The sequence below is a fragment of the Mauremys reevesii genome, linkage group 7, assembly GCF_016161935.1.
Source record: "Mauremys reevesii isolate NIE-2019 linkage group 7, ASM1616193v1, whole genome shotgun sequence".
Classification (NCBI taxonomy): Eukaryota; Metazoa; Chordata; order Testudines; family Geoemydidae; genus Mauremys; species Mauremys reevesii.
This window is the reverse complement of record NC_052629.1, coordinates 82726022-82751276: the sequence shown is the minus strand read 5'-3', so window position 1 is coordinate 82751276 and position 25255 is coordinate 82726022. Positions and strand designations below refer to the sequence as shown.

At 52.6% G+C, this 25255-nt stretch overlaps 1 protein-coding gene and 1 long non-coding RNA gene across 2 annotated transcripts; both read left to right on the top strand.

Moving 5' to 3' along the window:
- The first annotated feature begins 10374 nt into the window (after positions 1–10374).
- LOC120369538 lies at positions 10375–15329 on the top strand. The gene is made up of 3 exons (XR_005583210.1): positions 10375–10414; positions 14159–14259; positions 15300–15329. It is a non-coding gene; the product is annotated as an uncharacterized LOC120369538 (long non-coding RNA).
- Position 15330: 1 nt separating this feature from the next.
- On the top strand, positions 15331–25031 carry LOC120369050 (maestro heat-like repeat-containing protein family member 7). Its single transcript, XM_039481939.1, has 7 exons — positions 15331–15485; positions 16596–16740; positions 22019–22197; positions 22305–22442; positions 23177–23290; positions 24337–24405; positions 24926–25031. Exons 1-7 carry the CDS (start codon positions 15331–15333, stop codon positions 25029–25031), a joined length of 906 nt encoding a protein of 301 aa, XP_039337873.1.
- The last annotated feature ends 224 nt before the right edge of the window (positions 25032–25255 follow it).

The window sequence follows — 25255 nt, the reverse complement described above, 5'->3', positions numbered from 1 at the left end:
CAGCCCCTTTGAGGTGCCACCTGATGTGTCGGGATACCACTGAGCCCGCCTGTTCTGCCAGCCTGGGCCCCCTTTACCTTGTCTTGCTGGGCTTGGGCAGGGCCACCCAGAGGGGAAAAGTGGGGCAATTTGCACCAGGCCCGGGCCACGCAGAGGCCCCACGAGAATGCCGGAGGCTCCCTCCGCCTGCCCCATCCCCGGCGCCTCAGCGCACCGCCTCCAGGGTGGCCCTGGACAGAGCTAAAGCAGCGTGGCTTGGGCGGGGCCTGAGCTCCTCCCACTTGGAGCCACGTGGTGGGGCGGGGCCAGAGCGCCTCCGCTTGGCTGCATGGTGGAGGCATGGCCTGAGCACCTCCTGCTTGAGCTGCATGGTGAGGGGCATGGCCTGAGCACCTCCTGCTTGAGCTGCATGGTAGGGGCATGGCCTGAGCACCTCCTGCTTGAGCTGCCTGGTAAGGGGCGGGCTGAGCTCCTCCCACTCAGAGCTGCGTGGTAAGGAGGCATGGCCTGAGCACCTCCTGCTCAGAACCACATGGTAAGGGGCGGGGCTGTGAGCTCAGGTCCCGATGGAGCCAGGCTGCTGCAGTGCTGTCCAGGGGCCAGGAAGCTCCTGGGCGGCGCGCTCTGAGGCTCTGGGAGAGTGGGGAGGTGGGAGTAAGCAGCATGGTAAGCCCCTCTGAGCTGGACACCCTCCTGACAGGCCCCCCCAGCCCTGAGCCCAGCTCCCCACCCAGCCCAGGGCAACAGCAGCGCCACCCCAGGCAGCGCCCGGCATTGGCACCAACCATCACCATCACCCAGCGACAGCCCATTATGTAATTGCAAATGTATACATACTGTCAAGGTTCCTTCCCCACTCTGAACTTTAGGGTACAGATGTGGGGACCTGCATGAACACCTCTAAGCAACTACCAGCTTAGATCTGGTTTGCTGCCACCACTTCTAAATACTAACTCCCTTCCCTAGATAGTCTTGAGAGACTTCTTCACCAAGTCCCTGGTGAACACCGATCCAACCCCTTGGATCTTAACACAAGGAGAATTTAACCATCCCCCCTCCTTTCCCCCACCAATTCCTGGTGAGTCCAGATCCCCTTGGATCTTAAAACAGGAAAAATCAATCAGGTTCTTAAAAGAAGGCTTTTAATTAAAGAAAGAAAGGTAAAACTCATCTCTGTAAAATCAGGATGGAAAATAACTTTACAGGGTAATCAGATTCATAGAGCCCAGAGGAACCCCCTCTAGCCTTAGGTTCAAAGTTACAGCAAACAGAGGTAAATCCTCTTAGCAAAAAGGAACATTTACAAGTTGAGAAAACAAAGTTAAACCTAACACGCCTTGCCTGGCTGTTACTTACAAGTTTGAAATATGAGAGACTTGTTCAGAAAGATTTGGAGAACATGGATTGATGTCCGGTCCCTCTTAGTCCAAAGAGCGAACACCACCAAAACAAAGGGCACAAACAAAAGCCTCCTCCCCGCCGCCAAGATTTGAAAGTATCTTGTCTCCTTATTGGTCCTTTGGGTCAGGTGTCAGCCAGGTTACCTGAGCTTCTTAACCCTTTACAGGTAAAAGGATTTTAGTGTCTCTGCCGAGGAGGATTTTATAGTATTGTACACAGGAGGGAAGGTCCCTTCCCTTTATAGTTATGACACACACATTAAAGCATTGAATGTTTTAAAATCATGTATTTCGTGTATACCTCTACCCTGATATAACACTACCCAATATAACACGAATTCGGATGTAGCGGTAAAGCAGTGCTCTGCGGGGTGGGGCTGCGCCTCCAGTGGATCAAAGCAAGTTCGATATAATACGGTTTCACCTATAATGCGGTAAGACTTTTTGGCTCCACAGGACAGCGTTATATCGAGGTAAGTGTATTTTCAAATTATTAAAATTATTTTTGAATGTATTTCACTGGTTATTTTTACATTTCCAAATACATGACACTATAGTATTGCAACTATTTTTTTATGGAAGGGCTCCTGAAATTGCTTTGCCCCAGCCCCGAATCCTCAGGGCGGCCCTGGGCTTGGCTCACAAGCCACTTTCAGCCATACACTCCAGGCAGGGCCATGCCCAGCTGCAGAAAGACACAGACCCTGAGATCAGCTCTGGGAAGACTCAGCTGAAGGGCTTGTCCCAGTACTCTAGTGCCCACCTCCTTTGGAGTACAGACCCAAAGGTTTTATGAAATTTGCCTCCTCCCTTGATGTGGAGAGAGGCATGCCCAACTCTTTGCCCCTCCCCCCAGTTACTAATTGTACAAACTGGGTTATGGTACAAACAAGAAATAAGATTCTTAACTACAAGAGGTAGATTTTAAGTGGTTCTAAGAGATAGCAAACAGAACAAGGCAGATTACCTTAGTAAATAAACACAACATACAAACTAAGCTTTCCACACTAGATAGATAGGATCTACACTAGCAAATTCTCAGGCTGGCAGATTCTTAAGATTCTTTGCTGTGCAGCTTGGATTTCCCAGATTTTCTTACACAGGTTAGGAATCTCTCTCCAGCCTGAGACCATCACTTCTCATAGTTCAATCTTTGTCCCTCAGGTGTTTCCAGGTGTCTTATTGCAGGGAGCGTGAGGTCCCCCCGATGTCATTGTTCCCCTTTTATCTCCTCTTCCCACCTGCTGGAAAACTCTTTTGCTGTGACCTGGGTCCAACAGTTCCCACTGTGTAGCGTTATCTAGAAGAGGTTTCTATGCTGTTTGTGTGCATTTCCTCAAGAAGCCATTGTTTGGCATTTTTACTGTTGTACCTGAAAGGTTGTTTTGAACCTCACAACGTGTTTCAGGAACACATACATAGCTGAACTTCATAACTGCACATACAGCGATAGCACATACAATCAATGAGACATTAATGTCTAGCAGATAAAGACTTTTACAATACCTTACAATATGTACTTTGTACAAAACATATCCTAATGACATGACAGTGGTGAATATTGGGGTGTCAGGGTATCCCACCCAGATGTTCCTCCCACTCTGTCAAGCCCCTGCTAACACTGTCTGGCTGCTTAGCTGCCATGTTGCAGTTCCTCTCTGGACACCTACCCCGTGAGATCTGCTCCCTCTCTGGTCCGGTTTCATACAGAGCTGCCCTGCCCTCCCCAGATAGTCACTCCTGTTGCCGGATGAATGGCCTTCTGCCATTTGGCATATCAAAGCCTGAGCAGCACTGGGGGGAAGCTTTCTGACATCTCTCCCACTGGCAGCTCCTTTCCACGCTAACCTTCCTGTTTGTGTCTAATCTCTGCGGGGTGTAGGACGAGGCCAAGAAACTCAAGTTCTTGGATTCCATCAGCACCCTCAGAAGCCTGCCTGCTTTTATGAACAAAGCCCTGCTAGTGGAAGATAAAGGTGAGTAAAACACACACTGGGGCTGTGTTACTTGGCGGGTTTAGTGATTGTCCTGGAAATCTTTGCAGATTTGTCGAACTTCAACTGCCAATCATTGGATCGAGTCAGACTGAAGAGCCCATTATTCAGTATTTGCTTCCCCTGTAGGTACTTACAGACTGTCATCAAGTCACCCTGTAACTTTCTCTTCGTTAAGCTGAACTGATTGAGCTCCTTGAGTCTCTCACTATCAGGCATGTTTCCCAGTCCTTCAGTCACTCTTGGGGCTGTTCTCTAACCCCCTCCAATTTATCAACATTCTCCTTGAATTGTGGGCACGGACCTGGACACAGGATCCCAGCAGTCGCACCAGTGCCAAATACAGAGGAAAATAACCTCTCTAACAACTGGAGATTGCCCTGTTTGTACATCCTGGGATGGCATTAGCCCTTTGGCCCCAACTTCGCACTGGGCGCTCATGGGCAGCTGATTACCATGACTGCCAAGTCTTTTCCAAGTCACCGCTTCCCAGGTTAGGACCCCCATGCTGTGGGTGTGACCTGCCGTCTTTGTTCCTAAACATATAACTGTATTGAAACGTAGATTGTTCTTCCCAAGTCACCGGGTCGCTCTGTATGCCAGTCTCCTGCCCAGAGCCCCAACACTCCGCAGTCAGTGCCCACTAGGGAACTAGCAACAAATCTGCTCCGTAGATTTGGAAAGTCTTTGCTCTCCAGCGCTGCAGAAAGCTTTCCAGAGCTAACCTCCCTTCCCTGAGCGTGGGACAGCGTGGGCTGGTGGGTGGTCCAGTGGGCTGGGGCTCAACACACGGGTTCTACTCCCAGTTCTGCAGTAAGACCTTGGGCAAGTCACTTCCCCTCTGTGCCTCAATTTCCCTCCCATGCCTTGTCTCGTCTAGTTGGCTCATGAGCTCTCTGGGGCAGGGACTGGCTCTCACTGTGTGTGTGCAGCACCGGGCACAAGGGCCTGATCTCAGGTGGAGTCCTTGGGTGCTAATGCTGATGGAGCCTTTGCAGAGCACTGGCGCGTGACACTGGGACACTGAGCACAGGCCCTGCACTGCGCTCCCCAGCTGGAGCCCTGCACCATCAAGCCTGCAGTAGGGCGACCTGGCTGCCGAGCCCACGTGTTGCAGGCCCTGCGCTTTGATCCCCTGTCGGGCCTTGCAGGAGCTTGGAGCCCAGCTGGCATTTCCCCACATTGTCTCCTCAGGAGCTGATTGATCACGAGTCCGTCGACTCCCTGACCGGCGTGATGCGTCAGCAAGCTATGCTCGCGATCATGAAGCTGAGGTACCCAGCCTGCCCGGCCCAGCCCCAGCCAGTGCTACGTGCAGCCAGACACGCCAGCCTCTTGGCATGGCCAGTTTTCCAGGGCATTTCCCCCTCTGCTCCTCCCCCATCTTCTGATTCCCCCAGGAAATGTGGCACCAGATGATGGTGCTGGTGCATGTGGACTGGCACCAGTGGGTAGGTGGTGGAGGATCCTTCGGTGCCTGGTGACCTCTCCACGTGGCCTTATGAAGATATGGTGGAGGGGGCGTGGGAGGCAGGACCAGTCCCCTCTGGGGGGAGGGCAGTTAGGTGCTGCTGGAGCGGGCGACTGGAGTCGGTGCCAGCTGTGCCAGCTGCGTCACACTGGCAGCTCAGTGACTCCCAGTGGCTGAGAGGCTGGGCAGGCTGAGCCCTGGCACTTGGCACTGCCTGTGCCATGGGGGGCTCTCTCTCAGTGCCACTAGCACCCTGCTCTGAGCTTCCCCTGTCCATCAGGCGTCTGGAAGGTGATGGATGCTGCGGGCTGGAGCTGGGCTCTCGCTGTTGGCTCGATAGGTTCCCCAGGAATGGGAAGAGGAGGCGGGGCAGGAGCTGGAGCAGCTCTCCCCACTGCACACTGGCTTCCTGACAATGGGGCAGGCGACGGCATTGGCCATGATCGCGTCTCTGCGGGGGTGAGAGGGGGAGGGATTTGCGTCAGCAGTGGGCGTAGCTGTTCCTTACTGGCTGCCGCCTGCCACGAGGGGCGCGGCTGCAGGGGCAGCTCAAGTAGTCACCTGGCACCTCATTGCATGTGCTGGGGCCATGCTCTGGCAGTGGGGGTGAAGAGGTTAATGCTGTCTGGGCTGTCCCCACCTTCCTGCCCCCCTGCACACAGCTGTGTGCCCTGTCCAGCAGGCTGAGAGCAATGGGCAGGGGCAGGGCTTAGATCTCTGCTTCGGTTCTGCCCGGGTGCAGCCGCAGTGCAGACGGCTGTGGTGGGAGGGTCTCTTGCCCCCAGCGGGGCAGGACTGGCAGGCTCCTCTGCACTGTGGCCGCTGGGTTCAGAGGCGCTTTGGTGCCAGCAGGCTCTAGTCTCCCGTCCATGCCATTTGCAGGATGTTGTTTCTCGGTGAAGCGCAGCGATCTCTGCCCCAGCCGGTGAGTGCTGGTGGGGTCACAGCAGACAGCTGCAGGCTACACTAAGTCCCTGCCTGCTGGTATGGGAGAAGGCAGCACCAACTCCTTCCACCACCCCTGGCCTGTTCTCATCTGCCACCCGCCAGCTGGAGCTCCATGGTGTTTCCATGTCCTGGGAGCCTGAGGCAATATTAGCACATCAGTCCCGCCTCAGACCCCAAATCCATGTGTCTCTTCTCTTAGCAAAATGAAGCTACCGGTGCGGATCCTGGCACAACCCAGCCTGCTCGCCACCTGCTTCTCAGCATCTTCTCCTGCCTCCAGCACACACCATGGAGGAGGTGGAGGCTGCTCTCTACACCAAAGTAAGCCCCAAACCGGCCATGTTGAGCTGTCCCAAACTGAGTGGGAATCCTGCCACTCGCTCGTGTACTGTCCCTGGGTTACCTGGCACTGGCATAAGAGTGTAATGATCACAGCTCCCCAACAGGACTTCAGCTCAGGACCTGCAGCACCAAAGCACAGGCCCCAAAGCACAGGCCCAGATAAAGGAGTAACTCCCTCCTAGGGTAGCAGTAGTAGGCATTTATCCTTCACATGCACTGACAATTAGTGGGAACAGACACTCCCTTCACAAGCACATTCATCCCCATGCGTGGCTGGGGCACAGGCCTGAGATCGGCTGCTTCAGGTGCACATAGGCCAGGAGCGAAACTTGGCTGGAAATCTGCCCTCAAATGTGGAGTCCTGTCTGACTCTCCCAGTGGGATAGACTGTGTGCAGTGGGCTTTTGGGAGAGCAAAGACAGGTGGGGCCCTGTTGCCAGAGGAGTTTGTAGTAGGTCCCCTGCGGATACAAGTGAGTGGGTGAGCTGTAATACCAGGGGCTGCTATGACCTGGGGGGTGTCACACGCCAGGGCATTGGTTCATCACCTGGCTGGGTAACTCCACTTGCTCTGGTTTCTCCTCTGCTCTGCATGCAGACTTTGAAAACCATGGATGAGATGCTGAAGGCCTTGGTGTGCGAGGATCAGGAGCCCAACCTTCTGGTGCTGCAAATCATCTTGAAGGTCTGGAGCGTGGGGGCAGGAAGGGGACTAGTCCTGTAGCTGGGGTGGGGCTCAGGGACCAAGGCTCTGTTTAATCCCAAGCATGGGACACCCCCGTGCCTTCGGCTCCTCAGAGTACGTTCTCTACAAAGGTTCTTGGGCTGGAGGGCCAAGTGCCCCACTATATCTGAAAAAGTCTGTATGGGGTGGGGTGGAGGGCGTGGCGGGATCTGCTGTGTTCTCCACTGAGCCCTCATGTGAACCTGGCATTCCTTTGTGTTCACCATGGGCCCCACCAACCTGGCCAAAGCCCGGAGCTAGATTCCCCCAACATTCTAGTTCTGGGGCCACCGGAAGTAGATTCTGTGGGTGGTTTGTGCTCCCAAAAGAGGAAATGTCCTTAACAGAGATTCGGTCTCCTCGATCCCAGAACCTGGGAAGAGGAATCACAGAAGTGCAGGGCTGGAAGGGATCTCAAGAGGTCATCTACTCCACCCCTGCACTGAGGTAGGGCCAAGCATTCCTAGACTGTCCCTGTTGAGTGTTTGTCAGCCTGTTTTTAAAACCTCCATGATGGGGAGTCCACCACTTCCCTAGGACACCTGTCCCAGTGCTTAGCCACCCTTAGACTTTTCCCTAATATTTAACTTAAATCTCCCTTGCTGCAGATTAAGCTCATTACTTCTTGTCCTACCTCCAGGGGACATGGAGAACAATTTGTCACCATCCTCTGTATAACAGCCCTTAACGTATTTGAAGACTGTTACAGGTGCCCCTCCGTCTTCTCAAGATGAAACATGCCCAATTCTTTCAACCTTTCTTCACAGGTCAGGTTTTCTAAACTGCTGATCATTTTTGTCGCTGTCCTCTGGACTGGCCCCAGTTTGTTCACATCTTTCTTAAAGCGTGGTGCCTGCAACTGGACACAGAGCTCCAAGCTAACACAATTCAGAATGGCATTTCCCTTTTTCACAACAGCATCACACTGTTGATTCATATTCAGTGTGAGATCCATGATAAGCCCCAGATCCTTTTCTGCAGTACTGCCACCTGGCAGTTATCCCCACTTTGTTTTTATGCATTTTCCTTCCTAAGTGTGTTCGTCACATTTGTTTTGACTGAATTTTATCTTGTTGACTTCAGACCAACTCTCCAATTTAGCAAGCTGATTTTGAATTCTAATCTGTCCTCCAAAGTGCTTGCAACCGCTCCCAGCTTGGTGTCATCCATAAACTTTACAAGCATCCTCTCTTTTCCGTTAACCAAGTTCTTAATGAAAATATTGATTAGTACTGGACCAGGCACACCCCTGGGGACCTCACTTGAGACACCCTCCCACTTTGCCAGCGAGTCAGTGATAACTCCTCTTTGAGTGCGATCTTTCCATCAGTTGGGCGCCCACCTTATAGTAATCTCATCTGGATCAGACTGGCTTAGTTTGCTTAGGAGAATGTCTTGTGGGACTGTGTCAAAAGCCTTACTAAACTTCATATACATCATCATATACTGCCTGCCTCCATTCACTAGGCAAGTAACCCTGTCAAAGAAGGAAATTAGATTGGTTTGGCATGGTGCTATTTGTTATTACCCTATTATCTCCTCTAGATTCTTACAAACTGTTTAATAACTTGTTCAGTATCTTTCTGGGTACCAAAGTTAGGCTGACAGGTCTATAATTCCTTAGGGCCTCCTTGTTCCCCTTTCTGAAGACAGGTTCTGTGTCTGCCCTTCTCCAGTCCTTTGGGACCTCAACCCTCCTAAAGGTTCAGCGATTTCTTTGCCTAGCTCCATCTAGGGTGAATATCATGAGGCTCTGCCAACTTGAATACATCTAACTGACCTCAATTGTCTTTTACCTGTTCACTACCTAGTCTAGCCTGTATTCCTGCCCCCTTGTTGTTAATATTGTGTTAAGCATCTAGTCGTCATTAACCTTTTTAGTGAAAACTAAAGCAAAAAGGCATTAAACACCTTGGCTTTGTGTGTCTGTGTCATCCATTCTTTGCTCTCCTTCCCTGCTGAGTAGTAGCCCCACACTTTCCTTTGTCTTTCTCTTGCTCCTAATGCATTTATAGAGCTGCTTCTGATTGTCTTTTATGTCCCTTGACAGTTAGAACTCATTTTGCCTTTGCCTTGCTGATTTTCTCCCTATGTGCTTGGACTATTTTTGGTACTTCTCCTTAGCAATTTGTCCCAATTTGTTTCTCTCAGGTCCTGCTCCCTGGACCACATCCAGGAGGTACATGAGCGGCTGAGGGCAGTGGGAAGGATCAGGTGGCTGATGGAATTCATGGGGTCTCAGTGCAAATTCCAGGTGAGCAGCCTGTGACCCTGGCCACCTCTAACTACACTGAACAGCCTTGCGGTGCAGCATGCCCTGGCATGGAAAATGCAGGCCTAGAATAGTGACTCAGCAAGATCCTCAGTAGGAGTCAATCTAACGAGCCCTGATGTCGATGGGTCTTTCCTCTGACTCCAGTGGGCTTTGGGTCGAGTTCCATCATTCTGTCTCCAAGGACTCTCCCGCTGTTCCCCTAGCACCAAAGTCTGCTCTGCAGGGTCAATGCATTTACACAGGATTGCCTGACAGCAGCCTCCGAACCCAGGTATCTGTTCACCCCCTTTGTCAGACGCCTGTGGGATGCCTTGGCATCAGCTTCTGCCAGGCTGCCAGATGAGCGCCCCTTGCTCTGCATGCTCAGGGCCATTGAGCTGCTCCAGATGCTCCATCCCCCCTATGGAAGGGCCTCCCCTCTGGCAGCTGGAGGGGGGCGCTCGGATGATGTGCCCCCAGAGGCTGGGGCAGCAGAACAGAAGGAGGGAGGTGGGAGGACACAGTGAAAGGGATGGGCGGGGCCAAAGGCGCCAGAGAACTGGGGAGTGGGAGTGGGAGGCTGTGCAGACCCGGGAGAGGAGGGCAAGGGGCTTGGTGCCAGGTGGGGAAGAGCAGGGAGCCAGTGCAGGGGCTGCAGGAGGGAGACGAGAGGACAAGGCTGCAGGAGAGAGCCGGCAGGAGAGAGCAGGCAGGCTGGGGCGGCGCGGAAGGGAGGGCTCTGGGGTGCTCCAGGATGGAGTGAGAGTGGCAGGAGGCAGAGTAGAGGAGTCCAAGGTGTCTCCATGCTCCTGGGCCTGAGGTCAAAGAAGGGAGGGGGATGGGATAAGTTGCTGGGATTAGGAACTTGCCCTTGAGATGGAGACTGGGCGTTAGTTCATTCGTTACCTGGGTCCCCACTCGGGGTAACATTTGCTGACTTTGCTGCCCAGATTTCTCCGTCCCTGCTGAGCTTTCCTCAGCCCCTGGTGATGGGCCCCACAGCTCCTCCTGCTCTCATTGTCCCCAGTCTCTCTGCGGTGGCCTCTGCCTCCCCCTGTTCTAACCCACTGCTAGGGCAATGCCAGGGGGACTCACTGCGCTAGGTCTGCAGGGGCGAGTGACTCCCTTTGCTCCTTCTCTCCATCAGGAAGTGGAGGAGTTCAGAGTCCTGGGCCAGCTGGTGGGGTGTCTCACTCTGTGCTGTGTGGAGCAGGAGCAGGAGATCTGGCAATCGGCTGTGGAGGACTTCACCACCTCTTCTCCTTCATGCAGCTGCTAAAATGTAAGAGCACTGGAGACCCTTGTCCTTCCTAATTACACTGACATGGGGTTTCCAACATGAAAAACATATTTATTGAACACTTCCACCTTTTCTGCAACCTTTTAAACAGTCTCCATCTAGTAATGAGCCTACACCACTGCTACGATTTCTTTTGTTCCTAATTCACTTTTTTTAAAGAAACCCTCCTTAGTCCTGCAAGCCATGGAGTTTCCCCCGATGTCTTTAGCTTCCTCTATCCGTATTCTACTCTTCATAACTCACATAAGAATGGACATACTGAGTCAGACCAATGGTTTATCTAGCCCAATATTGTGTCTTCAGATAGTGGCCAGTGCTTCATGTTTCAGAGGGAATGAACTGAAGAGGAAATTCTGAGTGATCCATCCCCTGACATGCAGTCCCAGTTTCTGGTAGTCAGAGGTTTAGGGACATGCAGAGTATGGGGTTACATGCCCTGATTATCTTGAATCCAATTATACTTTTAGCCTTCACAACATCCCACGGCAACAATTTCCACAGGTTGCCTGTGCATTGTGTGCACAGATACCTTCTTTTGTTTGTTTTTAACTTGCTGCCTATTCATTTCATAAAGTGACCCCTAGTTCTCCTGTTATGTGCAGGAGTAAATAACACTTCCCTAGTCACTTTCTTCATACCAGTCATGATTTTATAGACTTCTATCATATCCCCCCTTAGTCATCTCTTGTCTAAAAGAAATAGTCCCAGGTCTCTACTACAGACCTATATTGTTATAACTATATTGCTCAGGGTGTGAAAAATCCACACCCCTGTCGGCAGGAGCACCTCTCCCACTCACCTAGCCAGCGCCTCTCGGGGAGGTGGATTAAGAGCTTCTTTGCATAGGAGCATCTTCACTTAGCTACAGCGCCAGTGCAGCTACGGCGATACAGTGTTTGAAGTGTACCCTTGTCCCCATCTTTTTATCTCTCCTCATATGGAAGCTGTTCCATCCCCTAATCATTTTGTTGCCCTTCTCTGCACCTTTTACAATTCTGGTATATCTGTTTTGAGATGGGGCGACCAGAACTGCAGGCAGTATTCAAGGTTTGCGCATCATAGATTTATATAGAACCAGTGATGAGCTGCCAAAATCTTAACAACCGGTTCCCTATAAAAGTTCTGATTTAAGGGAGGAAGCAGAGGAGAGTCTGGGGCCCCTGCAGGGCCTGGGGCAAAGTGCCCCACTTGCCCTCCCCGCAGCCCTGGAGCTTGTAGTCTCCCCCGTACCTTACCTTGCCGGCATCTCAAAGCAGCAGGACGACTCAGGAGCTCAGCTGAGCTGCCCAGCTGCTGGCCACGCTGAAGCTCTGCAGGGGGCCGGGAGGAGACATCCTCATGGGGCCGGGAGGAGACATCCTCGTGGGGCCAGGGGGCCGTGGCAAATTGCCCCACTTGCCGCCCCAGAGCTCGCAGCCCCCCGCCCCTTACCTTGCTGGCAGCCCAGAGCTCAGCTGAGCTGCACAGCTGCTGGCCATGCTGCGGCTCTGCGAGGTGGGGGAAGCGGGGGAGAGCCCGGGGGAGACATCCTCGTGGGGCCGAGGGGCCGGGGCAAATTTCCCTACTTGCCCCACCCTGCAGCCCCGGAGCTCGCAGCCCCCCGTCCCCTTACCTTGCCGGCAGCCCAGATGAGCTGCCCAGCTGCTGGCCATGCTGCGGCTCTGCGGGGTGGGGGAAGCGGGGGAGAGCCCGGGGGAGACATCCTCGTGGGGCCGGGGTCCCTGCAGGGCCTGGGCCAATTGCCCCACTTGCCCCTTCCCCTTCCCTCCCCTCTGGCTAGCCCTGGAGCTTGCAGCAGCCCCCTCTCCCACCCCACTTGCCGGGCTACTCAAAAAGCGGCAGCAGGACGACTCCCGAGCTCAGCTGAGCTGCCCAGCTGGCGCCGGCAGCTGGCCACGCTGCAGCTGGGGAAGCGGGGAGGGTCAGGGAACCTCAGCCTCCCCAGCTGGGAATCCTGGGAGCAACAGGATGGTCCCGCCCATGGACCGGAGTTCTTTGCCCACCCCCTGGCCCTTTAACAACCGGTTCTCCACGGAGGTCTATTTTTAGCAACCGGTTCTTGGGAACCTGTGGGAAACGGCTCCAGCTCACCACTGTATAGAACCATTATGATATTTTTCTGTTTTATTATCTATCCTTTTCCTAATGGTTCCCAACATTCTGTTTGCTTTTTTAACTGCCGCTGCACATTGACTGGATGTTTTCAGAGAACTATTTACGATAACTCCAAAATCTCTTTCTTGAGTGGTCATTTCAACCCCATAATTTTGTATGTATAGTTGGGATTATGATTTCCAATGTGCATTACTTTGCATTTATCAATATTGAATTTCATCTGCCATTTTCTTGCCCAGTCCCTCATTTTTTTTAGATCCCTTTGTAGCTCTTGCAGGCTGCTTTGGATTTAACTATCTTGAGTCATTTTGTATCATCTGCAAATTTTGCCACCTCACTGGTTACCCCTTTTTCTGGATCATTTATGACTATGTTGAACTACACTGGTCTCAACACAGATCCTTGGGGGACCACGTTATTTACCTCTCTCCACTGTGAAAACTGGCCATTTATTCCTGTCCTTTGCTTCCTATCTTTTAACCACTGACTCATGAGAGAACCTCCCCTCTTATCCCATGACAGCTTCCTTAGGTTAAGAGCCTTTGGTGAGGGACCCTGTCAAAGGCTTTCTGAAAGTCCAAGTACACTATATCCATTGGATCACCCTTCTCCACATCCTTGTTGACCCCTTCAAAGAATTCTAGTAGACTGGTGAGGCATGATTTCCCTTTATAAAAGGCATGTTGGCTCTGCCTCAACAAATTGTGTTCACCGACGCATGTGATAATTCTGTTCTTTCCTATAGTTTCAACAATTTGCCTGGTACTGAAGTCAGGCTTACCAGGGATCACATCTGGAGACTTTTTTAAAATTCACTCTCACATTAGCTATCTCATACAGAGGCCGATTTAAACGCTAGGTTACATACCACAGCACTGCACATAAGTCTGTCTGGATGTCTCGTGATAGCTGCAACCTTTGCACCAGGCAGGCAATTTACCATGCGGTTCTCCCAGTCATCACAAACCCAACTGTTTATGTGTCTATTGATTGAATCCCCCATTACTATTTCCTGGCTTCTCTTTGTAAGTGGGATTCCCACCTCAGGAGGGTAGCCTCAGTGTGAGAGGACATCATGGCTTCATCTGGAAGGTGGGTCCCAACTATGGGATCGTCTCCCTCTGCCCCAGCTCGATGTTCTCCTTCCCCGAAACTTTCACCCTCCTCAGCAGCACAGAGGCTGTCAGACTGGGAGTGGGACTACTCTACTGCATCCCTAAAGTCTCCTCTATGTACCTCACTGTCTCCCTTGGCTCCACCAGTTCAGCCCCTCTGGTCTCCTGGTCTCCGAGGGCCAGTAGCTCCTTGGGCCAAATGCCCACATATGCTACCTACCCACAGGGCTGGTAATCGTACATGCTGCATTCAGTGCAATCAACTGGAGAGCCCCACTGCTGCTGCCCTTCTGCCTGGTTTATTTTTACTCTTCCAGGAGGTTAGTTTGTTTAGTTTGGGGAGGGATGGGGAACAGGTTATTGGCCTGAGTTTACAGTATGTTTGTTAGATGTACTTGTCTCTCACACCCTCTCTAAACTTCCTTGCAAAACTCCCGTTTGCTAACCGAAGGTCTGATTTATATTGCCTGTTGTCTGTTTCCCCTCCCTGGGTCAGCCAAAATGCTGGTGAAGCACGGCGCAGAGTATCGGCAGATCCTCAAGGACAGTCAAACTGAGAGAGCCTTCTGGGTCACCAACATCAGCAATATCACATCGGTAACTACAGTCAGTGCTTCCTGGGATTGTTGTGCCCAGAGTTATCAGGAGTCAGAAATTAACACCCTAGGAGTCAGGGGGAAGGGACAGACCCAGGATGTGACTAACCCCATCCAGCTGGGACAGAGACCTGCCTATGGCCCCTCCACCTCAAAGAATAATAGACCTCAGGAAATTATCTAGTCAACCCCTTACTCAAAGCAGGACCAACCCAACTAAATCATCCCAGCCAGGGCTTTGTCAAGCCTGACCTTAAAAACCTCTAAGGATGGAGATTCCACCACCTTCCTAGGTAACCCATTCCAGTGCTTCACCACCCTCCTAGTGAAATAGTGTTTCCTAATATCCAACCTAAACCTCCCCCACTGCAACTTGAGACCATTGCTCCTTGTTCTCTCATCTGCCACCACTGAGAACAGCCGAGCTCCATCCTCTTTGGAACCCCCCTGCAGGTAGTGAAGGCTGCTATCAAGTCATGTGCCCCAGCCCCCGCATCATTTTCCTTGCCCTCTGCTGGACTCTCTCTGATTTGTCCACATCCTTTCTCTTGTATGGGGCCCAAAACTGGGCGCAATACTCAGATGTGACCTCACCAGTGCCCAATAGAGAATAATCACGTCCCTCCATCTGCAGGCAGTGCTTCTACTAATGCAGCCCAATATACCTGCCTACATGACACACCGCAAGATGCACTGGGGCTCATCCAAACCTGATCCCAGCTCCTTGTCAGGTTTGCTGGGAGCTTCCTCAGAGATTAATGCAATAAAGGCATCATTGCATCTGCGTCTGAGCACCAGCCCCTGCTGAGCACTAGAGAGTGTATCCGTGCTGCGGTATTGTGCCCCCGTGCACTGCCACGCTGGCCTCTGCCATGCATGACAGCTTCCGATTGCTGGCTGGGTACTGTGCTGCCCAGGTGCAGTAAGCCAGGCCTGTCGGTAGAGTGGGGTTTGCCTGCACTCCTGGCGGGCCAGTCCTGGCTGTAACCGCTGACCAGATCCGCTGGGCAGCAAAGGGGTTTCACTAGCAGTTTGTTTCAGCTGTTTGGGAAGTACTTCAACCCATCCGAGCATGGACTTCCTCCTCATTGCTATCGGCGGCGTGAGAGACTCCAGCGTCCATGGCGCGGTGGCGGCCAGGAACATGCTGCATAAGATCCTGGAGGTTCGGCCTAGGCTTGGTGAGGGTAAGAGCTGCAGTGAGAACACCGTGCTGGGAGCCCATCCGTGGGAGACTCTGTCTCTGGGTGCTAGGCATTATTGGGGGCAGTTCTCTGAACTGTGAAATGCAGGGGTCAGTCTAGGTCAGGGGTCAACAACCTTTCAGAAGTGGTGTGCGAGTCTTCCTTTATTCACTCTAATTTAAGGTTTCACGTGTCAGTCATACATTTTAATGTTTGTAGAAAATCTCTTTCTATAAGTCTATAATAAATAACTAAATATTGTTGTATATAAAGTAAATAAGTTTTTAAATTTTTAAGAAGCTTCATTTAAAATGAAATTAAAATGCAGATCTCCCTGGACCGGTGGCCAGGCCCGGCAGTGTGAGTGCCACTGAAAATCAGCTCACGTGCCACCTTCAGCACACATGCCATAGGTTGCCTACCCTGGTCTAGGTGATCACCATGACCGCTTGTGGCCTTGCAGTCTATGAATCGATAGGCTGGGAACTGGTGCTGTGTTCTGGGCCTGGGGCTGGTGAAGAGGTTCTGGGAGGGCAGATGGCTCTCAGGTGCAGCAGGTCCTTGGCTCCCCAATCAATAGCCGTGCGAGAAGCCAAGGCCCCCACCTCCCCATTTTCCTTCCAGGTGTCAGAGGCTGTGAGGAGCATTCATAAGCACCTGGACTCCATCAGCGAGCCACTTGCCCGGCAGGAGCTGCTCAGGGCCCTTCTCCTGCTGGGTTCCCAGTTCAGCGAGGAGGTGGTGGAACCCTGCTGGGCTGCTCACTGTCATGTGACAGGTGCGGGGCTGCGGCTACCACCACTTGCACTCTGGGTCCCCCGGACTGGTCCCGCTGCCAGAGACAGGGAGTGCAGAACCCTCCAGAGATCTCCTGCTCCTGCAGAGCTGCTGCTTCTCCTGGAGGGTTTTGCAGGCTGGCTTGCCCTGGACACAGGCCAATCTGCAAAACCCTGTGCGGCATCCCTCGGCCTCTCCTGTGGCTGACACTCAGACCTGGCTCCATGTAGCCTGCACCAGCCAGCGGAGTCCTTGCAGGAGCAGGAGGGCAACAAAGGGCCGGCCGATGAGGGAGACCCAGCAGGCGTGCCAGTGCTGAGGGTGCAGGAGGCTGGCAGGGCTCTGATCGGGTGCCACTGGCTCTCTCCCTTTGCAGTGTTGCTGCGGAGATGTGGAAGATGCTGACATCCCAGCCCAAGAGCACAGAAAAGATCCTTAGGGAGCTGGTCAGCAGGCTGCAGGGGCAGGCTCCACGGCGGCATCAGCTCTCTCAGAGACCGGCCGGCGTCGCCTCCTTGGCTGTAAGTACCAGCCCCTGCAGCAAGGAAGGAGTGCTGTGTGTCCCCATCATGGCCTGAGGGTCTCTCAGTCTCCCACGGGGTATAGTCATTGGGCCAAGAGAGAGAGTGTGACTTTAGCCAGTGCTATATTCGAGCCGGAACACGCGGCGCTCTCCTGGTGCTATTCAGCAGCACTCATAGAATCACAGGGTGAGAAGGGATCGCAAAGTCAGCTCGTCCAGCCCCCTGCAACAATGCAGGACTTCTTGTTTCTAACCCACCCTGGACAGATGGCTCCAGCCTCCTTCTGAAAACCTCCAGCGCACGAGTTTCCACAAGCTCCCTAGGCATCTTTCCCATCGTCCTACTCTTCTTACAGTTAGGAAGTTTTCCTGAGGCTTAATCTACATCTGCTGTGCTGTAGTTTGACCCCATCACCTCTTGTCCTGCCCTCCGTAGCAAGAGAACAACTTTTCTCTATCTTTTTATGGCAGCCTTCCAAGTATCTGAAGACCATTATCTAGTCCCCCTTAATCTCCTCCTTTCCAAACAAAACATAGCCAGTTCCTTCAGCCTTTTTTCTTATGGCTTGTGTTCCATCCCTCTAATCACCTTTGTCACTCGCCTCTGGATCCTTTCCAGTTTCTCCACATCCTTTCTAGACATTGGTGACCAAAACTGGACACCGTACTCCAGCTGAGGCCTAAGCAGCACTGAGTAGAGTGGTACTATTGCCTCCCATGACTTGCATGCTATACCCAGGGGCGGCTCTAGTAATTTTGCTGCCCCAAGCAGGCGGCACGCCGCGAGGCGCTCTGGCGATCGCTGGTCCGCGGCTCCAGTGGACCTGCTGCAGGCGTGCCTGCGGAGGGTCCGCTGGTCGCGGCTCCAGTGGAGCATCCGCAGCCATGCCTGCGGGAGGTCCACGGGCCGCGGGACCAGCGGACCCTCGCAGGCACTCCTGTGGGAGGTCCACCGGAGCTGCCTGCTGCCCTCCCGGCGACAGGCAGAGTGCCCCCGCCCCCCGCGCGGCTCTCATTGCCGCCCTAAGCGCGCGCTTGGCACACTGGCGTCTGGAGCCGGCCCTGGCTATACCTCTGTTAATGCAACCTAAAATTGCATTTGCTTTTTTTGCAACAGCATCGCATTGCTGACTCATGCTGAGGTTGTGATCCACCACAGCTCCCAGATCCTTCTCAGCTGGTTATCCTCCATTCTGTATCTGTGCATTTGCTTTTTCTTCTCTAAATGTAGCACCTCACATTTGTCTTTGGTGAATTTCATTTTGTTATCTATAGCCCTGTGACGCGGTAGGGAGAGGGATGGATTGAGCTGGAAATGGTGTTTAGTTTTACTGGGACTGTCTGCTTGGGGGTGGGGAGAGCAGGGGATGACTTTAGGTGAGGGTCAGTACCTGAGGCTGTAACCTGAGCCAGAAAAGGGGGTGGGATGAGTCTATACTGTGTACTAAGGTTATTCCCTGTTTACACTGGTGCCCCAGCGCAGCAGCAGCAGCAGCGCAATCCTCTTTATTTCTCTCGAGGAGGTGGAGTACAAGCAGCACTGTAGCCAGGGAGATACAGCGCTGTATGTGCCTTGCCAGTGTGGATGGGGAGTGAGTTACAGCGCTGTTGGTGGCTTTATTGTGCTGTAACTCTCAAGTGTAGCCAAGGCCTAAATCCACGTTCACACTCAGCCATGCTGCATGAAATCACATGCGTGGAGCTGAGCAGTGGTTTCAGCTCAGCTGGCACTTCTGACCAGTATAATCAAGAAAGTCATGCTAGGCATTGACAATTTCTGTCAGTGACAGACCAGATTGGTTACACAGCTGCCCTACCTCCTTTTCACTTTATCTAAGGCCTTGGCTACACTTGAGAGTTACAGCACAATAAAGCCACCAACAGTGCTGTAACTCACTCCCCGTCCACACTGGCAAGGCACATACAGCGCTGTACCTCCCTGGCTACAGCGCTGCTTGTACTCCACCTCCCCGAGAGGAATAAAGAGTATTGTGCTGCTGCTGCTGCTGCTGCTGCTGCTGCGCTGGGGCACCAGTTTAAATAGGGAATAACCTTAGTACGCAGTGACTGATCTCCGGAAGCTTCCCATAATCCTTTTAAGTGAAGGTTCCGCTCTTTGTTTTGTTGCAAACTCTGGGCTCCGGGAGCTGCTTATTAAAAAAACAAACACAGCTCCTGTTTGCTGTAAATGAGCAGAGGCAGAGGGCTCCCTTTGGAAGGCCCACAGCTAGTGTTTGCTTGAACAGAGGGGGAGGAGGAGGGTCCGTTTTGACGGCTGCTTTTCTGGTCTGTGAGGAAAAAGACAAAGAGGTGCTGTTCACTTTCAGTGAGTCAGAGAGGGCTAGGGGAGGGGGTTGGAACTTGCAAGGCAGCTGCTGACACAGTGTTGGCTCCAAAAATCCACTCTCTCTCTCCCCCACGCTCCCTGTCACACTCCACCCCCCCTTTTGAAAAGCACGTTGCAGCCCCTGGGGACGCGGGGATAGCTGACCATAATGCACTGCTCCCAATGCCGCTGCAGATGCTGCAAATGTGGCCACGACAGCGCTGGCAACTGTCAGTGTGGACAGACTGCAGTGCTTTCCTACTCAGCTGTACGAAGACAGCTTTAACTCCCAGTGCTGTACAGCTGCAAGTGTAGCCATACCCTCAGCCACATGACTATGATTGTGAATGGAAATGTAGCAAGGGGCTTATTCCGCATACATCATCACTCACGTTTAGCAAGCTACATGGCCCTTCATTTTCCATGTGGCATCCTCTCAGCTGTGCCAGAACTTGGCTCAGACATCCTTGTTCTCCCTCTGATTCACAGACACAGAAAATACAATATGGAGAAAGACGCTTTGTGGAAATACTTGTAAAAATTAGATCAATGCATTACAGCAGGCCTTTGCTACTCCAGTCCGTTATGCCTTGATGTATTTTGTGTTACTTGTGTAGCCTACTAGCTACATTTAAAATAAACTTTTATTATTTCAGCCTGATACAGTAATGTCTGTAGTGCAGCAGCATGATTTATTTTCTATTTTCATTAGCCTATAGGCTAAGGTAAAAAGAAAGCGTGCTACGCATTCATTGGGTTTTACCACTGTACTGTACACTACTGTCTAGCGTTATATCTTTTACATATTCTATTGTAGACACAGTAATGGCATTTCTATTGTATTCTATTGCATACACAGTAATGGCATTTCAGCACAATGATTTCAACATTTAAAATAAATTGAATAGCTACTATGGGGGGGGGGTGTACAATTAAAAAAAATCCAATACCTTGTTATTTTGGACAGCTGGCCTGTCTCCAGCCATGCCTGGTTTAGCCCAGGATTACTGTACCAGAAAGTCAGTAGACAAATAAAATGTGAATTTCTATAATTCATATTGAAGAAAATCAGTATTTTAGTGGCATTCCAGGACCTTCATATTTTCGACTACACCACTGTCTCTAGCCCAGTGGTTAGGGTACTAACTGGGAGACCTGGGGTCAAAACTCTGCTCCAATGACTATTTAAGTGTTCCCAAGTAGAGATAGATACCAAATTCCCTTTAGGGGTGGGGCTTAGGCCACATCCCTCTCCGCCGCATTTCCTATTGGTTGGTTTAGGCAGTTCCTCACTCTTAGCTTCATAGAGTTCAAGGCCAGAAGGGACCTCTGCGATCATCTAGTCAGATCCCCTGCCTGACACAAGCCAGAGAACTGCCCCCAGATCATTCCTAGAGCAGGTCTTTGAAGAAAAACATCCGTCGTGGTTCAAAAACAGTCAGTGATGGAGAATCTATCACCACCCTGGGTAAATTCTTCCAATGATTAATTACTCTCACTGTGACGTTTATGCCTTATTTCCAGTCTGAATGTCTACCTTCAACTTCCAGCCACTGGATCATGATAGACCTTTCTCTGCAAGACTGAAAAGCCAATTACTAAATATTTGTTTCCCAGGGAGATACCTATAGACTGTAATCAAGTCACCCCTCAACCCTCTCTTTGTTAAGATGAATAGATCGAGCTTCTTGAGTCTCTCACTATATCTCTCACCAGAGGTCCTGATTTTTATAGGGACAGTCCTGATTTTAGGGTCTTTTCCTTATATAGGCTCCTATTACCCCAACCCCTGTCCTGTATGGTCACCCTATCACTATAAGACATGGTTTCTAGTCCTTTAATCATTCTCATGGCTCTTCTCTGAACCCTCTGCAATTCATCAACATTCTTTTTGCATTGGGGCACCGGAACTGGACCCAGGATCCCAGCAGTTGTCACACCAGTGCCAAATACTCCCACTCTAGATTCTTCTGTTTATTTATCCCAGGATCACATGAGCTGATTATCCACCAGGACTCCCAAGTCCTTTACAGAGTCTCTGCTTCCCAGGATAGAGTCCCTCATCCTGTTCCTAGATGTATTCATTTACAATGAGCCATATTAAAACACATACTGTTTGATTGCTCCCCAGTTTACCAAGTGATTCAGATCGCTCTGTATCAGTGACTTATCCTCTTCATTATTTACCACTCACCCAATTCTTGTGTCATCTGCAAACTTTATCAGTGACGATTTGATGTTTTCTTCCAGGTCATTGATGAAAATGTTAAATCGCTTAGGGCCAAGACCCGATCCCTGCAAGGACCATCCTGGAAACACATCTGTGCAATGCTGATTCCCAGTTTACAATTACATTTTGAGACCTATCAGCCACTTTATAATCCAATTCAAGTGTGCCACATTACTTTTGTATCTTCTAGGTTTCCGATCAAACTGGAGTGCAGCGCCAACTCAAGCGCCTTACAGAAGTCTACATACATTATGTCAATACCATTTCCTTTATCTACCAAACTTGTAATCTCATCAAAAATTGTTGATTTGCATTAAATAAATTATCCTCTTTAATTCTTTATTAATTGAATCTTATACCAGCTGCTCCATTATCTTGCCTGGGATCGATGTCAGGCTGACAGGCCTGAAATTACCCAGGCCATCCCTTTCACCCGCTTTAACAATTGGCCCAACTGACTCTCTCTCTGGAGCATATACGGAGCCTGGGCACTTAACCCAGGGCTGTGAGTCCACTGGGCAGCAGGGCACATGAAGCTGGGCATGGCCACGCTGGGCCGAAGTCCCTTGTGTGGTTCTAGCCAAGGTCTCACAGGCTAGGAATTGAACCCAGCATCCCAGGCCTTAGCCCCCAGTCCAGCCCACCCCTCTAGGTGCCCTGGGGGAGCGTGGGAAGGACGAAATCCCTGCAGCAATGTCTGTCTCCTGTTCTTATCTGCAGGCCACAAGAGCCCTATATGTGATCCTGCAGGAGCAGGCCTGCAGGCAGGAAGTGAAGGAGCTCTTCCCTCAGCTCTACGTCGCGCTGCTCTTCCACGTCACCCACACAGTGCAGCACACTGCTTTGCAGGAGAGGGAGCATAACCAGGAGGACACGGCCACACCCCTCAGCCCCGTCAGGTACCGCCAGCCCGACACCCAGCCTGGGTTCTGCAGCGTCGCCCGCAGGCACGCGGCAGGGCCTGGCCTGGGCTCACTCAGTAACAAGAGGCTCGCTCTGCACACAGGTTCGCGGTGAAGGCCATGGAAGCTTTGCTTCTATGCGCTGGCTACAAGGAGCAGGCCACCTTCATGATGAAGCATGGCCGCTGGGACCTGCTCATGAGCTCCGACACGCACCACAAAGGTGTCTGCCTGCTTGCCCGGTGAGTGCTGCCCAGAACCGATCACAGCAGCAGCTCCCCTCCCTGGCCCAGGACACGGCCACATTGCCTTCCCTGCTGGGTGAGACGCGGCTCCCAATCACCTGCATGGAACAGGCCGCAGCCTCTGTGCTGTTGGCCAAGGGGTCAGTCGGCTACTTCTCCACCCTGCGCTGTCTGGCGTAAACTGCTTCCTGCATGGCTCTGGCAGGCATGGCTGGGCAAAGACAGCCTCCGCCATGTCTTTCCGCAGCGTTGGTGTAGCCCTGTCAGACCCAGCACATGAGAGAGACAAGGTGGGGGAGGGAATGTCTTTGGTTGGCCCAGTGACTGTGGGTGAGAGAGAAGCTAACACAGAAAGCTCCAGCGCTTGTCTTGGGTGAATCTAAGATATTCTCTCACCCACCCATCTGTCTCTCATCACCCAATATCTGGGCACATGAGGAAGACCACCGACCCCACCAACACCCTTCTTTGTCTGCAGTTCTCTTGAAGCCCCAGCACTATGTGCTCAGAGCTGGCCTCATGGAAGGGCTCCCTGTCGAGTGATTAAGGGTTTGGGTCTCTAGCACATAAGCCGCTGGGCATTTTAAGCCAGCAGGAACTAGTCTGTGCCAGCTGCGCGTGACTAGTCGCCCGGGATCCCCTGTCCTGTGGCACTGGTCTGGTTAGATTCGTAAATGGAGGACCAGTCCTTGCCCACCTTGATGATGTGGTGTTTGTGTTTCCTATGCCAGGGCCATGGTTTCGCTCAATGTCGAGGAGCGAAACTGGATTTTCCACCATGTCATGGCCATCCTCAATGATCGGGACGATGGCGATGCGTCCCGGCCGTGGCGCTCTTCATTCAGGTGAGCCTCACCAGCGGGTGAAGGTCGTGAGAGCGCCCGGCCCAGCGGTGACTGGGGCATGGGGCTGACCTATGGCCAGGGACGGCAGATTTGTAGAAATTTTGGTGGTGCTCAGCAGAACCTGCCCCTCCAAACTCTGCCCCCCTAAACTCTGCCCCCCACCTGCCTAAGTCTCTGGGAGGGAGTTTGGGTGGGGGAGGGGGCCTGGGGTGCAGGCTCTGGGATGGGTCAGAGGGTGGGAGTGCAGGAGAGGTGGGGATGCAGGCTCTGGGCGGGAGTTTGGGGACAGGAGGGGTGTGGTGGGAGGGGGTGCAGGCTCGGGGAAGGAGTTTGGGGGCCAGTGTGGAGGGCTGTAACGGGGTGGGGGGCCAGGCTCTGGGAGGAGTTGGGAGGGTGCGGCGCTTATCTGGGGCCAATGGGCCAATGGAACTTACCGCTCATGCCTATGGCCAGGAGAGGGTGGCCCTGAAGGCCCTGGGGTGGGTGGGTGAGCAGGGGCAGGAAAGCTCCTACAACCCTAGGGGTGGAGTCACTCAGTCTGGGCATTGTTACCTGTCCCAGCTGGTGTCACGGGGCTGGAGCAAGGCCCAGGGTCAGGTGTCTCTTGTTCCCCAAGACTCAGTTCCATAGAATGGTCCCTTGTGTGACCTCGGCCCTCGAGCCCCCTCTGACATCCGTGTGCCATGTGCAGGCCGGGCAGCCGCCTGCCCATTCATGGCCAGTTCACCTGCCCCGCAGACCGGGCGACCCTTTGGAGCACAAGGCTGCAGACCCCCGCACACACCACTGCTCCGTGTGCAGCTGAGCCTTAGTGAGGAGCAGGGCAGGCCTTGATCTCAGCTGGAGCCTCGAGGGCCGTCGCGCTAGAAGCGTTTCAGTGGGGCCCACCACGGTGACCAATCGCGATGCCCTGCATGCAGCCCATGCCGGGCCTTGGCCAGTGGAGCTTAGGGCCCGTGGCAGAGATGAGTCGCGAGAGGCCAGCCCGTTCTCTAGCTTGATTTGCTGTTGGTGTGTTAGCTCCTCAAGTGCCCTGACCTTGGCAGCGAGCTGGAAGACGCCATCGTGGAGGAGATGAGCGGGCTGCTGAGAGACCCCAAGACCGTGGTGCGCTGGTTGGCGCTCAAAGGCTTCCTCAATCTGGCCCTTCACCCAGAGAAGGTGAGAGGGGAGGAGGGCTGGGGGATAAACCCAGAACCGCAGGGAGCTGCTGCAGGGCTGGGGTCATTGAAACCTTCCCTGGGGGTATGGCCCTGGCCTGGAGTCAGGAGCCCTGGCTTCTATTCCTGGCTCTGCCACTGACCTGCGGGGTGCCCTTGGGCAAGCCCCTGCCTGGCCTTTGTCTGCTGTTCTGCAGGGCAGGGCCTGGCTCCTGCAGGGTGCGTCTCTAGGTGTGTGGAGCATCTGGCACAGCTGGGTCTGATTGTGTCTGGGGTCTCTGTGATCCAAAGAACCCTAGCACTAGAGTAGCAGCAGAGCTGCAGACTCTAGACTCCCAGGGAATGCTGGCGACCCCAGTGATCAGGGACGCTTGGATAGAGCCATTTCACTACAATTAGGAACCATTTTTTCCTACAAATCCCCTTTTAAAGCCTCATAGGTTTTAACTGTTGACGTCACGGCTCTGTCCTGCAGCACTCGCTCCTCTGAAGAGGTCTGGAAGGGCCTTTTGCTGCTAAGATCTCATAACAAGTTTGATACCCACAATATAGTGAAGGCAGAGAAAGCCCTTGGGACTTAAATACACAGATCTGACAGCCTGGTAAAGAGGAGACAATCTGAAGGCAACTCTCGTTAATGATAATTTACTTCGCCTGAGAATAGGGGGGTCAGTCCGGTTTATTAAACCCGGACTATGACTAGATCAGACATGGAGAGGGCGTGACTGTAATTCTCTTTGTTATACACCATTCCCATCGTTCCATGCACTTCAGCCTGGTTTTCACTTGCTTGTGGTTCATTTTC